Genomic DNA, 18,414 nt, shown 5'->3' with positions numbered 1-18,414 from the left:
GGGGTTTTTTTTTGTTTCACCTTAGGTTTAAAGCCTGGACCTTTTGTAGCTGCTTTGAGAATGAAAGAATCTAAGATTAACAGTCTTGTACAAAACCAAACACATGCAATTAAGTATCTAATACGCATTGGCTGAGAATTATTCTAGAGCTTAAAACTGAGCTGCTGTTGTACAGTGAAAGCAGAGGAGAGTCTTGTTTGCCTGTGGTGTTTTGCAGTAGAGCTTGCTGGACACAAGTTGCCTTTGATGTCTGTATTTGACTACTAGGATACATGGTCAACATTACTCATTATAATTTTTAAATTACATTTGAATGGCCATTAATGAAATTATGAGAACTTTTTCTTCCTTTTTTTTCCTTCTCCTGATAAGTTAAAAATGGGAGTACCTGCAAGATGGCTAAGTGATTCAGTATTCTCTTTTCCCGGGACACTTTCCATTCATTATCAGTTTTCTTGTTTGATTTTGATTTCTCTCCTGAACCCTTGCAATCCATTTTTTGTGGATCTCCTTATAGCAAAGCTGGCAGTGCTTGTCTTGAAATCTTACCCTGTAAACACATTGCCTTTTTTCATAAGGTTTATAGCACTGTATAAACAGAAAATATGAGGGTGGTTTGAGTAAGTAGCTGGGCTTGGTCGAGCTGTTTGGCTGTGCTCTTGGAAGCTGCCAGCACTGAAGAGATGGTATGGGTCTCACCTTCGTTTCATTTCATTTACATCTTGTACCTAAAACCAGACTACACAAACAGTAAGATTTGACTGACTGCACTTGTTTGGATTGTGCTTAAATTACTTAGCAGAAATACAGCAGCTAAAGAGATTTTTTTTTTTAGAGGATTCAACCTGTTTCTAAAAGGACTTTTCTTAAATAGCTCCCCCCTGCTTATTCCTACAGATCTTACATAATGTTTGGGTTTTGTTCTAATCAGGCACTGCTTCGTGGGAAATAAATGAGGTTTTATTTCACATCATTTTAACTAAAAAAATTAGCTGCGCACAGTGAAGTCACTGTAAAATGTACTCCACTACAGCTGGGCTATAGAAAATCGAAAAAACTGATCATGTCTTTGATGAAAGATGAATGGTTTCTATATAAGTCTGAGGTCTATAAAGTAACTGGATTAATGCTGTATCTGTGAACAAATGACAAGCTCTATTTTGCAATTTCAGTCTTTTTGGATTCTTGATTATGACATTTCTTGTTCTCTTGAAATGAAAGAAAGTAAATAATTGAGTCTGTGGGTGATGAGCTTGCAAAACACAAGGCACTGAGAAGTTCTGTAAGCTCCTGTAGTTGTTAATGCCTGCTGGGCTCCTTGCCAACATGGTCAAAATATTTTAGCATAAAGTTAGAATCTCCTTGTGTTGTCATTTGCCCACTGCAATCAACTGGCTAGCCATAACCTGGCATTAGGAATTAAAAACAAATCTGCAATACTGCTGCATGTGACCATTATTCATGGAATCTCTGGCTGTAAAACATCAGGATGATAAAACATGAAGTCAGCTGGATCACTGTTTCTAAAACTCATTAATTCTTTTGCCTTGCTGAGCCTCTCAGTGAAACTATGTACGTAAGAATTCCGTATTCATGTGAGGTACAGCATCCCTAGAGTGCTCTTAAATACTGTGCTACAAGAGAATAAAGCAACTGGCTGTTAATTTTAAGTTCCTATAGAAAGAAAGGAAAATACACTCCTGCTTGGAAAATCAGAACTAACATAGGACTAAACATCACTAGCTGATAATGCATACAAAGTGTCGCCTCCATCTCCACCACGCACTCCACACCTTTGGTTCTCAGCCTTTTACTAGAGCATGAAATCAGTAGGGTCCCCCACGAAAGCTTTTTCTGCCTAGCTCTGCAGGTGCTGGGGCTATACAGCGATGTGCTGGATAGTGTATATTTTAACAGGAGCCAAATCAAACAATGATCACAAATATCTTTACTGTTGTGTATATTTTCAAATGTTACCCTCTAAAGCTCCTTGTGCCAAAGAAGGACAAAATATTGCCAGAGGGTAACAAAAATAATTGTCTTGGAAAGGAAGCACAATCACTGGAAAAGTTTTTTCAGGCAAAAACCAAAGCAACTGTCTTTGCAGCTTTTTTTTTTTCTTTTCCCAATAGCTGATATTCAAAAAACATTCACTTAAAAGCAAAAATCAAAGAACACCAAAGAGAAAGGAGACATTTTCCCTGAAGACACACAAAATGTTTTCTGGAACTAAATGAAGATAAAACTTCTTACTAATAATGAGAAAAATCAAAAAGAACAAATAACAAGATGGCAGAATAATTTCTGTAGGGATACCAGTGTAAATCATCTATGTATTATGATGTAAAATGGCAGCATCTTGAGTATTTAATTGTGTATTGGCATTCGAGCTTCTCACTATAGTGTAATACAGATTCAGTCAACACATTCAGGATGATGACAACTTTGTGGAAAGTGTAACTTTTGTTATTTACTGTGTTTCAGAAAAATAGGCAATCTCCTGGAATTGGATTCTTGCCTTACATTTTTCTATTTAGTTATTCTGGCAATAATAGCTAATAGCTTTTTTCAAACCAAAACTAAATGTTTTAAAATGTTTCACCCGCAGGAAAAGGGCTTTATCAGTTTGATTTATTCTTACACCAGTAGGATACTCAGCTGCAACTTTTCTCCTAACATTGAGCACAGTATCAGTGTTTTAAAATCATCACTACTCTGCAAATACAACAAATTGTATCAGAGAAAGCAGTTTTGCTGATACAACCATCTACAACAATTTTTTCTCGACACAGAACCGTTACTCCTGCCAGGAATCGTACTCCTCTGTGAAGCACATTGTGTGTTTGCGTACATGTATACTCAGTGTATCTGTTAAGCTGTAGTACACACAGCTCAGATCTCTTAATTACTGTTGACATTTTTTTCACCTTGTATCAGTTCAAAGTGACAACCCACTTTCTGTAAGGACTTTGAATTATTGTGCTGCAGTAGCTACCAAAAAAAATTATTCCTCTTGACTGTGAATGGATACATGTACCCACAAAACTCTTTCAATCCATCCTTCTCAAGGATCCTCTGGGAGTAATATCTTTGTAGGCATGAACCCAATTGGAGAAGCTAGTATCAAATGATACCTCTTTGTCTCTCTGCCATACGGTATTAGTAAAAGGTAGGAAGGAAGTGTATGATTAGAGCCACTGTGGAAACAACCAGTGCAGTGACAATTTGCTGTGCAGTGACAACTGTGCCTTTCAGCTGAGGCTGTGTTTTCAGCATATGGTATCCAGCAGGGATTTGTACTGATTGCTACCGGCTCTAGCAGTTTCTTGCCTGTACTGCTTCTTTACCTTAGCTTCTTTCCACACTTGCCTCTCTTAGCACCTGTTGTCTTGCTCAGTTCATGTCTCTTCAATTCAGCCCTACCTCTAACTTAGCCACCACTCGCCCACCCATTCTCAAACAAAAATACCTGGGAAGCCTGCTTGGCTGTGGCTGTCTTCTGTGGCTTACACCTTTTCCATCCTCGCCGATCTGTAATCCCTCTGCCTGAGGCCTTGCCCTGCTGCCTCCCTGCAACATTGAGGCCAACTAGGCTGTATTTTGGCGGTGCAAAGTCCTGCTCTCACAGCTGTGACCAAGGAGCTGTGGCTGGGGCCCTGGCTTCTCTCCCCCTCAGTGTAAGCCTGAGGAGAGTGTGAGCTCCCAGCTGGGCAGCAGAGGGAACCTCTGGCTTCCTCCCAGACTGCCTGACCCACAGCCACAAGCCACTCCCAGGCACCACGGTGCTCCCTGGCTCCCTTCGCACAGCTCCACAAGCGAGCTATACCTTGACCTATACCACGATGTTGGGGCCCGGGCAAGGTAACCAACCTGCCGCCACATTGTTCCTCACTACCAACGGCCGCTGCACTAACACCAACCCCGTGTGCGCTCGCTTGGCCAGCAGGGGAGGGCAGGGGCGCCCCGCTCCCCGCCAGCGTCACACCTCGAGCCGGGAAACGGCTTCGGAGCGCCAGGCCCTGCCGGACCCGAGGCGCGGCTCCGCCATGAGGCAGCGCCGTGAGGCAACGCCGCGAGCCGGCCCCGCCAACTCCCACCCTCGCGCATGCGCCTGCTCCCTCCCGCGCTGCCGCAGCGCTGCCGCCCGCCTCCGCGCGCTCTGCGCATGCGCGGGCACCTTGCCGCGCGCCGCCGACGCACCGCGCCTGCGCGGCCCCGGCGCTCGCGCCCCCTCCTACCACCGCCCCCCCCAGCTCCAACGGCTGCGCGTGAGCAGTGCGCAGGCGCGGAGCTCCCGCCCCACCCCCTTCCGTTTCCCGACTCTCTCGCCTCCGGGCCTCGCGGAGAAGCGAGGGGAGGCGGGTGGCGGCGCGCGTGCGCAGGAGGCCGCGAGGGCCCGCCGTGTTCCCGCCGCGCTCCCGCCGCACCGCCGAGCGCGCCAATCGGGCGCCGCCCCGCAGCGTCGCGCCGTCGCGGCCCGAGCGCGCCGTGCGTGCGTGCGTCCCAGCGTGCGTGCGTGCGTGCGTCCGCCCGCCCGTGCGTGCGTGCGTGCGTGCTTGCGCTCGGCGGCGGCGGCGGCGGCGCAGCGTCCCCTGCCCCGAATGAAAGGGACGGTCCCGGCGAGCGAGCGGCCGTGAGCGACCGGCGGTGACGGGGGGGTGGGGGTGTGCCCGAGTTGCTCCTCTCCCCGGCGCCCCACCCGCCACACGGGTGAGTGACTGAGTGACCGACCGAGTGCCCAGCTGCCTCGTTGCCCGCCCAAACGCCTCTTTGCCGCGCGCCCGGGGCAGGCACGGCGCCCACGGCCCGCCCGCCCGCAGCCCCCGGCTCGGGGTGCCAGCCCTGCCCTCCTGCTGCCTCGCCGCCGGCCGCCGCCGGTCCCTGGGCCTCAGCCAGCCGCCTGCCCCCGGGAGGGTCCCGGCACCCAGTGCTGCCTCTTCGGGGGGCGCCCCCCGCCGCCGCTACCCGCCCCCCCTTCCCCTCCCCGAGCCGACGGCAGCCGCTCGCTCCGCCCGCCTCGGCCCGCTCCCTCCTTCCCTGGAGGATCCGCCCCCCCTTGTCTCCCAGTCCCATTTCCCCCAAAATTCGGTGAGAAACGGAGGGAGGATGGCCCTCCCCGGGAGCCCCGCGCCCCACCGAGCTCCCCTCGGTAGGCCCTCCGTCGGGGAGGGATCAGGCCCAGCCGGTGCGGCGGCCGGGCTCCTGCGGGGGTTGGCGGCCGTCCCTCCCCGGGGGGTGCCGGGCCGTGCTTCAGCCATCCCCCCCGGCGAGGCGAGCGGCGGAGGTGCTGTTATCGTCTCATCTCCCGCTCCCCGTGGGAGTATGTAAACTTTCCTGAAGATAGGTCTGTGCTGCCTGCCAGATCTCCCTCACCGCAGGCTCTGTTAGTGTCATTTGTAGTTACCTGCTCTGCTCTTATTGTTTAGACTTTCCAGGGTCAGGCTTTCCCCTCATCGTGTCCCGCCGAACACCCCCCCTCCACACACACACCCCAACCCCATTTGCTTTCTTTCTCTCTTTTTTTTTTCTTTTTTTTTTTCTTTTTTTTTTTTTTTTTTTAAGGGAGTTGCACGGGTAAGTTCATGTCCTACTTTTTATAGTGGCTGTAGGATGCTGTGTGAAAGTAACTCTAGGTTAAAGAGTTCCATGGGACTTGTGACTTTTGGTTCTCAGCTACAGACACCTATTGGATACCTCCCTTCTCCCCAGCTTTGCTCACCTTCTCCAAATTAATGTCCCCAAAAATGGGTAATTGACCCTAGAAACTAGACAGCATTTGGAAGTTTTTTAAACAGAGAATCTGGCAATCTCTAGCGAGCATCTTGCAAAAATCACTGCATGTATTTTCTGTAGCTTTTCCTGAAAGGCCAAACCACTTCAGCATGTTTAATGACGTTTTACATAGCATGTGTACTTGTGGGTTTTCCTTGGGTGTCTGAAATTTTCTTCATGGATAAATATAAATCCTAATTTTTAAAAATACAATTTTGTAATCATACAGGCCACACATGAAACCAAACTGTACGTGAGAAAGTACAGTATACAGGTCGTTGTTGTCAGCTGGAAATACAAGTGGGGCTTTAACTCCTATAGACAGGCAGTAGCTCTTGAAACATCCTGGGGCAATAAATAGAAATTGGAATCCAGGTTACTTTCCGTTCTTTGGTGCTGAACAATGTCTCATACACTTGAGAGCGTCCTTCTTTGCCTGAGAGTCATTGAACTCACACTCTCTTACATTATCTAGAACTCAGTAAAACAGTATGCAAACCGTATGAGTTTGTAAAACATGCTGCTTTAAAGATTAAAATAAAGATGCTGTTAGGGGAGGCACCATGTTTAATGTCTTAGTGGACACTTAAGAAACATGAATGCAAATGAACCAAATTTCTGAGTGAAGAATCACTGAATTAGTTTCTTCTTTTGTGACTATAGGGTAGATGTAACTTCCCATTTTTCAGACCAAGCCTGTGGAAAATGTTTCTGTATGTAATAATTTGTATTCTGTAGTACACGTGTTCTGTTTTGGTACAGATAGTGCATAATCTCCTAGTCAGTGATTCCATAGTACATCGCTTTCTGTGATCCAATCTGTAAGACTTTCCCCAACAAAGCAGACAGGCAAGATTCTGTCAACAGTATACTTAAAACACTATATTATAAGTTTTAGTAGTAATATGTTTGCTTTTTAAACGTGGAAAACAAATATTGAGCTGTTTTTAAGTTGCATTCTTTTTCTTGTTCCAATGAAATGTAGCTTGATACTTGGCAAACTGGATTAGTTACTTTTGGGTGATTTAACTTGAGAGATGAAAACAGAATTTTGAGTGTTCACGTTCAGAATTCTGGAGCTGCATAACCTAGTTTGTCTTTTTCAGAAAATGAGTATATTTAAATGGACAGGATAAGAAGTGCATCTTGACACAAAGAAAAGTGATCTCAGGGTAGTTTTCTCACGTTCATGAGAAAGCAAATATAATTTATGGAGAGGTCTACAGATTAAATGCTTCTGAAATATTTCTCATGCTCGTTTTTTTTCTGCAGTTTTTAGAAATGTATACATAGTGTTAATGCCCAGTGATACAGAAAACACAAATGCAGAGAATGTAGAAATGGAAAGAAAACTTTTAGATATCCTTGTAAAATGCTTTTGGAGTAATTTAATCTGATCGTGAAAAGAATGTGTGTTTGCTTTCTGGTGTTCACTGATGCTTTTTGGTCTGTTTGTGTTTTGAATAAATTTTCAAGTGTTAAATTATTTATAATTTAATAAGTATTCCAAAACATAGTATTTGCTAATTTTTGTTGGTGTTACAACATCAGCATCCATGCGTCATCAAGTAAATATTGGCATTATTTTTGTCTTCACTGTGAGCCTTAAAAAATTTAATTATGCAAAAGTACTTCAAGAAGTTAGGTTATGTCACATTCTAGTGTTGCTGTAGTGACGTGCCTTCTCGTGCCTGTTGGTGCTTTGGAAGGCGTAAGCTGAGGGCAGTTGACTGCAGCCAGCTGTGAGAAGGTTCTTCATAATCTTGTTTCTTGAAAGTTACTATTCTTATAAATAAAAGATTATGAGAGCGATTTATTAAATTTTTGTGTGTTCGACAGATTATTTGCATTTTCTAAAATACGAATTTGCTTGTTAAATTGAAAGCTGTTTCTTATAGTTGTAATTCTTAGTCCTGTAGGTCAGCAGTACCTGTGTATGTGCTCAACAAAATTCCTGTTACTCCGCTTAAGAACTATTATCATTACTGGCAATATATTGATAATATAATCTGAATATAAAATGAAACAGGTAGACCCAAATCAATGTATTTATAAAATTATTTATACCAAAGCAGAGCTTCTTGCTTTTTAAATGATTTTGTTAATATATTTCTAACACATAGCTCTGTGATTTATGTTGAACTATTGAACGTGACCTGAAAAGAAGAAATCTTTGTGATATTTTTCCTACTTGTCTTTTGTAAGTCTTTTTCCTACTCCCAAATACATTTCTTTTAAGTTTAAAAATTATATATATTTTTTTAGTTTAAAAATCTGTATATTTCCTTCAGGAGCCATTCCCTCTTTCTACTCAGAAAGGATTACAGAATGGTCTTGTTTTGTTTTTTCTTTAGAAGAATACAGTATTGTAATTCTTTTGTGTTTAACACTTAAGGACTCTCTATTGCCACTGCAAAAGGGTGTGACTAGTTTATCCAGATTGGCACATTTTTTGTGCAAATCAGCAAGATCTGAAATCTATGCATTCTTCTTATGAGTATGCGTCACCGGCTAGTAAACTGCTTTCCAGTTATAAAAGAAAGCAAATGAAGCTGTTGATAAAGCAAAGGCAGTAGATACAGGACAGACACCTTTTGATGCAGGAGTTTTGGAGTAAATATTGCAAGACAGTTAAAGCACAGTCTGTGTAAATCTGTTGAAACAGAAGAGTGAGAATCTAACAGGATTGTCTTTTAGCAGTAGTATATGCTGACAGACACTTAATGATGGTTCTCTGCTTTCCATCAGAAAAATGGGGGGTGATATTAGTGTTATGAGAGTCTGACAGCATGGAGAAGCAGGCAGGTTTGCCTATGCAAATTTGAAAAAACAGTTACGCATTTTCATGCAATGGCCATTGTAGCACAGTCCAGATGTATTGCAAATCTGCTGGTTTTATGGCTGGATTTTTTATTTTTTCCCAACAGAAATATCAAACTATGTGGTGGCTTTTCTTACTTAGATGAGTCTAATGAAGACAAAAACTGAGGAGGATTGCTTTTATTGCAGTTGTGACCAATTCTGACAGTAAGGCTCAAATCTCCAAAGTGAAAACCTATAAGAAAGTCTGTTTGAAGGGGATGGTATTTTATTTCTTTGAGAGATGTAGAATCGAATACACACAAACTACTTAATACTGGGCCAAGAAGCATGTACACACATCAGGTATTTTCACTTCTGAACTTGCAGTGTCTGCCTGGTTAGAGGATTTGGGACCTCAGTGTTATATTTTAAAATGCGTTGCTGGTGACATGTGAAAAGTGTGTGATTCATGTTGAGTTTAATTCAAAGTTACTTTTCTTAGGTGAGAATAGCAGTTCTCATGCACCTAACTGAAAGCTAGTACGGTATGGCTAAATTAACTGTGGGTGTTGAAAAGGTTTCCATTCCAGCAAGTTAGTCCGATATGCTTCTAAAATTTCGTTCCTAATGCTGTTTGACTAGCCACACTGTATGTCTGTAATACCTAAAAAGGTAACGATTTATCTTCTCATCTCTACCCTCATCTGAGGGTAGTTACTTCTCTGCTGATACTTTTACACTCAAAACCTGTTCTGGATGCTATGCTGGACTCTTGGGTTTTTCTTTGCTCCTGAACTTCAAAAACAGAAGCATGAATTTTATTGCATGCACAGGTAGTGCATTTTGTACAACTTCCTTTGCTGTAATAAATAGCTGTAAGAATGAGATCAAGGAGTTGCAGTAACTTCTCCCCCTAATGATTGCTGTATTTGTTATATTTTACACTTATTCCTTCTTTCCCCCTAAGTTTTGTATTAGTATCCAAAGTTTTATATTAATGTTCAAACATTTTTGCCTAAAGAACTAATTATGCATGCTGATACAATTTCATAAGTTGGCAAAATACTGCCTCTGCTGGGTGCATGTTTATCTGGATATATTGAAGTAGTGTAAAAAAAAAAAAAGGGAAAAGGGACAGATCACTTTCAAGCAACCAATATTACATTTATAAAACTGTAAGTTAAATTGCCTTTTGTTGATGTTAACGTACTGATTACACCTTTTTTTTCTGTAGCATTGAGAGGATTGAAGTGGCATTCTAAGGTCATTTAGAATCATGACAAGCTCAGTTGGACAGAAAAAAGTGTCTTCAAGACAAAGGAAGTGTGGTTTTTGTAGATCTAATAAAGATAATGAATGTGGACAATTATTGATGTCAGAAAACCAGAAGGTGGCAGCACATCACAAATGTATGGTAAGTAACCCATAGGAAAAAGGAGTGTAGCGAGCTAGTAAAAGGCTACAAACAAACAGAAAATTCAACAAGCTGTGGCATTGGCACAATTTATATATTTAAATGGTCCATACCACCTTAGAGCTTAAAAAATAAGTTTTGTTTTTATAATTTTAGCTGTTCTCATCTGCACTGGTATCTTCACACACTGATAATGAGAGTCTTGGTGGATTCTCTATTGAAGATATTCAGAAAGAAATAAAGAGAGGCACTAAACTGGTAAGTCTCTATTTTTGGCTCTTGGAAATGGAAGGCAGTATTTTCTTACCTTCTGTAAAGTTTACCATGCAGTTGTTTGGTGTGTTATATATATTAGGTGGTGGGGGTGGTTAAAGTGCTACCTTTGTGTGAGCTCTGAGGCAATGGACAACTTACAGAAGACGATGTTGAAATAAGATTGGTCTCAGATTTATGAACAGAAGACCTCAGTAGGTATGATTATACTCATATTGAAATGAAAGTTAAATGTCAGTTAAACGACTCTTGAAGTGTGTTTAGGAAAGGATGAAAAGTAGTTTGTTTATTTCAAGTCCAATGCTGCTTTCATGTAAACATCTTTTAAGAATTGTAGCTTAATAATGGAATTATTAAAAAATAAATCCAGAATTACTATTTTTAGGGTCACTTTTTTCCTCATTGGCAAATGTAGATGATTGTAGCAGATATGCATTTTTTCAAAGCAAATTTGAAAACTCATTTACAGAATAAGCCCAGGGTTTTTTTTGATGTTCTGCATATAAACAATAGCATTTCCTAGATTTATGTTTTTAATCCAGTAATTTCTATTCAATATTTTCTGTTAGATGTCAGAAAGAAACCCACATTCTAGGGACCTGGTGAGGGTATTATTGTGCCTTTACCAGTATTTGGTTTTGCTGCCAAAATCTGGTTTTAACTACCAAAGGTACTTTTGTTGCTTCCTTTAATATTGATTTAATAGACAGTTCTGTGAATATAGGTGTCTTCTGAGGTATGTGGATACAATAGTGATTACAGTTCTATCAAATTCATGAGAATTGAGCAGCAATTAGTTTATTTAATTTCTGAGAAGCGAATTCATGATTTAAAATTTTTTTAAAAAAATTAGAACTAGTTGTTTTCCATTGGGAGAAATGAGTAAGGCTTTTTAAAAAGAGTTTTAACAAATGATCAATTCACTCCTCACATTAAAAATGTTCAGCTTAGTTATTTAAAGCATTCTTAAGTATTTACCAGTTATTGGACCACTAAGAGTAGTCCGAAATACTACTGTAGAACTGCAATTGTATAATAGTAGTCTAATACTTCATCCAGTGTTTCATTTGAATCTTTTCCAACGCGAGGAACTTTCTTTGCTCCAATTAGCTGAAGCATAAAGAAGTAACTATTCACAAGTCAGTCATGTTGTGATTAGGAGTTTCCAAAGAACATGGTAGTAAATGGAACTACAGATCATAAAGAAACTTTTTGATTCTTGGGTCTCTTAAATGTTTTTTGAAGTTTTTTTCTTTTTATGTCATTGGTGGTTTCTGTCTTTCTGCTTCTGAATCTGTTTGCATTCCCTCACTGATGCAACAGCTGGATATATTCTTGGAACTCGCTAGCTGTATGTATCAGGCATTTTGTTCAGCTTTTTGAAGAAAACCTGGATCTGGTTACCCTAGTAGATTCCTAGTCCTGAAATGTATCCTGTTTGGAGAGAATTTACAAGATAATTTTAGATCTTAATTTAGCTGTGTTATCTTTGTCTGTAGCTGTCAGAAAACTAGAGCTCTGTATCACTTTCTGGAGGAATCTGTCTTTCTGCATTGACTTGTATAGGAAGCGTAAAGCTAAATGTTTATAGTTAGCCCAAATACCCCCTCCTCTAACGTCTGCTTTCTGTTCTAGCCTGTTCTTTTATGTGGGAACACATTGAGCAAAAATATCTCAGCATGGTGCACTGGGTTAAGTAATTATATTGATAGCTTGGACAAAATTTGTCTGCTGACAGATTTTATGTAGTTGCCCTCCTTCCGGAGGTGCTGCTGCTGACCAGGTATGCACTGAAAATCAAGGCCTGTTGATTACTGAAATGATAATGACTGACATGTAGATGGTAATACATTTCTGCCTGAGAAAATTTAGTAGGTTCAAACCTTAATAAGCCAGTCATAAAAACTTACAAAGTCTAAATATTTGGGAGTACCACGGCACTGATATCCGTATTATTTCTGTTAGCTGTGTGTGGGAGGATTTTTTTTAAAGAGCTTGCCCATTTTTGCAGCTTGTCAAACTTCCCATATACCTGATATGACTTGGGAATTAATCTGTTGACAGTGGCCATTTGGACAACAGGACTTGTACCAATGAAATAAATAGTTTATTACTGTCCGGGAACATAGACCAATAAATCAGTGTTAAAATTCCTATGTCTGTTTTGTTTGTATAGATACACCACGGTGTTCATAAAAAGAAAGTTTTGTTTTAGTCATTTCTTGCTTTGAGAATACTGAAGTACTGACTAAAATTGATTGGATATATTTTCAACCTAGACTTTGGTCTGCCATTATTACATATGTTAAACCATAACATATAACAAATCTATGAGAGAAAATACCCATACAATTTAGATAAGAACTAGGGAATGGTATATAACTATACCATTTCAGAGCTTGTAGAGGAGTAAGTGGAGATGATCCAAGGCTTTGACATTTTTACTGTTCAGTTAACTTTGTTAAAATTGAAAAAGGGGATGGTGGTACATAACTTTGGTGGTATATTTATTTGGCAGATTTGAGACAAATGAAAACTTGACTATGCTAGTGCAGTAGACAGAAGGTGTATTCCACAAAGATGTATGTAGCAAGTATCTTACATTGCACACTTACACTGACGGAGCTGGAATTAATTGTAACCTTTTGGAGGTGTGGACAACGTGCAGGATACAAACAAAAAGCTCCGGTTGTCTTGGGACAGGAGTTTAATGGGAAATTCTGAGATTTTGGGGGTAATATTATGTAAATATTGCCCCATATTTATTTACAAATAAATATGTAAAAAATAAGGCAGATTTCTTTCCAGTTATTCCTAACACAGTCTAAGCAGGGCAGTGAGCAATTTAGAAGCATGATAGCTGGTGTATCCTAAGCAATAGTGAGTAATATGAGAAGAATTAATTATTGGGAAACAAGAGTAAAGGAAGAGACTCCCATTTAACTTTTTCTGCAATATAAGTATAAAGAGCAAAATTGAGTCTAATTGAAATAAATTCATTGTATTTAAAAAATATTTCACTAAATTCAGTGTTTTGGAAATTACTTAAGGAAATAACTATAGAAAAATGAGGTGAAGTTAGCTGCTGAGGCTAAGGTAAATTTGCAGGTCATCTGTATTTCTGACTGCCAAATGGATGTCTTCCCCTTAACTTCATAACATAAATCAGAATTAGACACAATTTATTATTTTAACTTTTCTGAAATGGTTGGTACAGACTGTGCTTGGGAGTGAGATATTTAGGTGAAGAGCTGTCGCACTTTCATCAAACACGTTCCAAAAAGTAAATTACTTTTTTTCTTCATTGAATTGATAATCACTATATGATGGTTATTGTACTGTTGCATAATTGCAACAAATTTCTCCTTGATTTTAAAATAAATTATGCAAAACACCTAAGAGCACGCAGAGTAATGCCAAGTGTATAACTCCATTTATTTTGTCACCAGGAGTGGTAACTGTTATTTTTGAACTCAGAAATACGAAGCCAACAGTAACGTGAATTGTGCTTTCTTTTTCTTTACAGATGTGCTCTTTATGCCATTGTCCTGGAGCAACCATTGGCTGTGATGTGAAAACATGTCACAAGACATATCACTACTACTGTGCTTTGCATGATAAAGCTCAGATAAGAGAGAAACCCTCACAAGGCATTTACATGTAACTATTACTTGTTTGCTATGCTTATTTTTGTATTTATATTTCACATTCTTTGGTTTATTAAAAAAAAAAAAAAACAGCAACAAAGCAAAACAAAAGAATACCCACTTTGGAATCTAAACAAAACTGTTGCAAAAAAATTCTAATGATGATTGTGGCATTCAAAATAGTGATGTGCTAGAAAAGCATTATTTTCACTGCAAGATTTGTATATCAGTGAGTATTACAAGTGGGACAAAAATGTACTGGCATTTAAATTTAAAAGATGAGTAAATAAATCTGTGAATCGTGACTGACTTGACAGTTTTCAACTACTTTGTTTATAGGATTTTATGTCGAAAACACAAGAAAACTACGCATAACTCTGAAGGTAAAATTATTCAATATAAATTTTTCCCATTGTAGAAAGATACTTGGTTAAATTTAATTCTTCTGGAGAATATAAATGTTTTCAGTAAAAATTAGAACTACATTTTTTTGAGAAACAATGAGTTTGGAAGCCCATCTGATTTCTGTATTTTCTCTAAAAATTATTGGTTGAGGTGGAGAAAAGCCCAAAATACAAATTTTAGGCTGTTCAAAAGATTTGATGTTCTGTCAAAACAAAGTTTGGGTGGAAGTAATGCATTCCCTTCTGGGAAGAAGCTGGCTTATATTTGTAGTTAAATATTCACAATATTAACATCTGAAATATTTTGTCAGGTAACAGCTAATTTTTGCTATTGCTAATGTTCCTAAATATTCACTATTTTTTAAAACTATTAAATGGAGCTTAACTCTTCAGATAAGAAGGACGCAATAGTAAATGAAAAGGTTTGTGATCAGATTATTTACAGATGTATTTCTGAGTCATCTTCATAAACAAAAAAATCCGTATGGATATAGTCATAAAAGCGGTGCATCTGTGCAGGGGAGAGTAGTGAAATGTGTGAGGGGTGATATGCCACAAACATAGATAAATCATTTGGTTAAAATTCCAAACTAGTTGTGCTATCGTGTATTTATGCAGGTATTTTTCCTTTTTCTTACTGTATTTGAATTTGTGTAAGTGAACAATTGTTAGTTTACTTTTTGCATTACTTCTGACTGAAATGTCATCAGATTTAACTAATGAGGAGTATGAGATGCTTTTTTTAGCGAAGATCAGATTTCGTAAACTATTCAGTCTCTTTCTGCCAAATGTATTTTAAGGTAATGTACCACTTTTTATGCTTTGGGTAGTAGATATGTTAATGATAAAGTTTGGATGTTATTTCAATGTTCAGAAAGATATTGAAAGCAGTAGAAAATGGCAAATGAGAACTGTGGGTTGTGTTTTTTTAGTTTATTTAAATAATTATTGTCATGTGCTTTGTATAGAGCACTCTCTGATACTGCTGTTACCAGGTTTACCCAAGAAAAGCAATATACATATTAGTTCTCCGAAGAGGCAGGGACACATTATCTTGTAGTTTGTTTGTAGCACTTTGTTTCTTTGATTTGGGGGTTGTTTTCCTTGTTAGCAGAAACAGAATATGAAAAACATTTCAGTCCAGAGAGATACTAATCTTTTTAACTGATAACTAAATATATCTTTTATACTTATTCACAAATGGCTCAGTGTTTGACATCTATTGAGAAATGCCTCCAGTTCTGTGTGGAGCCCACTGCCAATGGACAACTTTTTCTGCTTGGAATTCCTTGCAGGATCGAAATGTGCTTTTCTTTAAGAGTTTTGAGACACCGTTATCTCCAGTTCTACGATGTCATTCTCTGACAGCAAAGGCTTTTAAATTTTATATGGATATATTTGTCTGAGAAGACATGGGAATAATTACTAGAGGCATAGTGGCTTTTTTTCTTAAATGTTGATGATGGCAATTTATTAAAACATTAAACTAGACTCATCCAAAGAGACTCTTAGTTTGAGGGTAAGGAGAAAGAGGAATAAGCAACATCATTCAGCAAAACTGAGACCTAAGAACCCAGCAGTATCTTACTTAGCATTGAACTTTGGACACATATTTTTGTTTAAAATATTTAGTTCTGTTATGCTTTACGCTTTTAGACATATGTGCAGCTGTACTTCACATTCTTGTTTTCATTTTTTTGTTTAATATTTGACTGAAATTTTAGCCAGTGCTCTTTTCCAAGGAATATGTTCTCTTTTTTTAGTCAATACAATTTAGGGAACTATACCCGTAGAATATTATTACTTATGGATTTGATAATGCCAGAAGCTGGGGCTCTTTTGTGATAGATCTCTTTAAATCAAAGAAAGTGAAAATACATATTGCATCTGTCTTAGGGAAATTACTTAGAGCATTGCACAGCAATGGTATTTTATTACATTGAAAACTAATTACCTTTACAAGTCAGAAATATACAGGATGTTTTTCAGAGTTTAAGAAAGGATGGAGGGTTTGTTTTTTTCATATTTAAATGCTGAAGTCTGCTTAGTGAAATGGTAACTTGAAGATGTTGGATGGTGAAATTAAGCTTTATGTCTGTATTTTGTTGGTTTATTTCTTGAGGAAAATGTGAATATCAAAGAGTCATATGAATGTCAAAGAGTGGTGGTGTGTGAAACCAGAAAGGACTTGCAGAGAAGAGTGAATAGACTGGCTAGGGATACTAGATGGGGCTTTTTTTTCTCTCATGTGTGTGTTTCATTTTCGTGAATCCTTGCTTTTGGCAGTGTTTTTGTAACAGAATAGTTAAAGCTCATCAGTGGTTATTGTCACTTAATGTAGGTGCACAGAGGCACTGAAATTATCAGTCCTTTTTAATGGAAGCTTACTGCTTCTGCTCTGGGATGCTGGTGTTTTGGTGGTTTTTTTTCTTGGTCAGTGTAGAACGTCTGGGGTTTTTATCCATTGTTCTCTGTATCCAGATTTAATTGCTGCAGTCCAAATATTTTTATTATGTCACTTCTATCAGTGGATGTTCAGAGAGGTTTTAGGAGTGTTTGGTGCAGTGCAGAACAGTTTTATTTCCATAGGCAGTACTGCTGCATAATAGTGAGATTTTTTTCTTCCCTTCCCTAGAAAAGAGATGCTTTTGGAGACATACTTGTTCATGTCTGAGATCTGACTAATATACCTTTTGTTAGAAGTTCTAGTTTAAAAAAGGGTATCTGTTAACCATTTAATAACAGTTAAAGAACATTTCTTGAGAGTGTGTGGAAGTGTGGTTGAAGGACCTGTGTGGAAATTAAAGTTACCCAGTTAAAACCTAATAAAAAGGACCTGTTAGATGTTATTTATTGCTGTCATGAAGTTCAAGTGGCGCGAGAATTCATCAGACTAAGTATCTCTCTACTCATCTAGGCAGAGTTAATGGGTGATGGAAGTTCAGTTTCCTTTAATTGACAGGAGTTGCTGAACTACCTTCTGTTTTCTTTAAATATAAAAATATGAGACATGGCAGCAAAGTATTGTGCTCTTAAATACATTATCCGTTTCAGCAGATCATTGGGTTTGATGTATTTGTACAGCCAAGCCTTCAGGTAACATAGAATAGGAAAAGTGTACTTCTGCTATATTTTCTTTATGTATATATATTTCAGAATGCTTCTTCTGTGCTATGTTCCCACTACCTGGAAAAAGGACAGTAAAAGTGAGGTACCCTCACACTTTGTACTAGGCTGTGGCTGTGAGGTCAACAAATTTAAAGACACTTGCTCAGAGGAGCAGACCAAGTTACTGAAAGCTTCAAGTCTAGATTTTTGTCTTGCTGGTTACAAATCTAACAACATAATTTGACCTGAACTTTAAGTAATTTAATTCTTAATTTAGGCAAGCCATCTCAAGTTCTCAGTACCTAATAGGTTACAGGAATTGGTGCCAGTGCATTCAAACTATCACAGCTGACTATTAGTTGAATTACTTTTCAGTTTTATACAATTGCATTTATTCATTTTGAAGAATAGAGTATTGTTGAAATAAGGTTTTGGCACCATTTGTTGGCATGTATTCCAACGTACTGGAAATAATTGTTGAAAAATTTAAAATCTGGTATCTTTCGGTTCCCTGCAGGTGGGGCCCCCTGTGTTGAATTTAGAACAAATTCAGTTCATCAAGAATAGTTTCATATAAACTAAGAATGTAATTTCATTCTTCTATTACATATTAGTAAATCAAAGAATGAAGACAGCCGTGTGACTATCTGTTGTTACTGTTTAAAACAGATGCTTGGGAACTGTGCAGTCAGAGAAATAAAGTGTCCGTAATTCCTATGGTAGCTGTACTCAAAGCCTCAGGGAATGATGTTTCCACAATGGAAATAAGGACATTCCCTGTCGCAGCATCCTTTTCATGTTATTCTAAAGATCAGACATTAAATCTGTGCTTCTCATACTGCCCTGTAGGTTGAGTCAGGATAGTATTTCTCTGTGAGACCTATTTAGAGATGATGCAATCTGTATCAAACCGACTGCTTTTTCAAAACACTATGTAAGCCAGGGGCTGGCAGCAAAAAGATCCACAACTTTTTGGCATTATAGTTAGGTAATA

The 18,414-nt window shown here is 39.1% G+C and overlaps 1 protein-coding gene across 4 annotated transcripts in view; it reads left to right on the top strand.

Annotated features, from left to right (window-relative positions):
• Window positions 1-4,531: 4,531 nt before the first annotated feature.
• PHF6 (PHD finger protein 6) overlaps window positions 4,532-18,414 on the top strand; it is a 27,061-nt gene continuing 13,178 nt past the window's right edge. For 2 of the 4 annotated variants that reach the window (XM_080366171.1, XM_080366170.1), the window contains exons 1-5: window positions 4,532-4,710; window positions 9,809-9,988; window positions 10,145-10,246; window positions 13,788-13,921; window positions 14,248-14,291. In XM_080366171.1, the coding sequence (XP_080222297.1) occupies window positions 9,851-9,988; window positions 10,145-10,246; window positions 13,788-13,921; window positions 14,248-14,291 (418 nt within the window). In that variant the 5' untranslated portion in view covers window positions 4,532-4,710; window positions 9,809-9,850. The remainder of the gene's footprint in view (window positions 4,711-9,808; window positions 9,989-10,144; window positions 10,247-13,787; window positions 13,922-14,247; window positions 14,292-18,414) is intronic. The other 2 variants (XM_080366169.1, XM_080366172.1) reach the window with 2 other exon arrangements.

The sequence above is a fragment of the Falco punctatus genome (genome assembly GCF_963210335.1).
Source record: "Falco punctatus genome assembly, chromosome: 15".
In the NCBI taxonomy this organism is placed as follows: domain Eukaryota; kingdom Metazoa; phylum Chordata; class Aves; order Falconiformes; family Falconidae; genus Falco; species Falco punctatus.
Note: the sequence above shows the minus strand (reverse complement) of the source record. Positions and strands in the feature narration are given on the sequence as shown.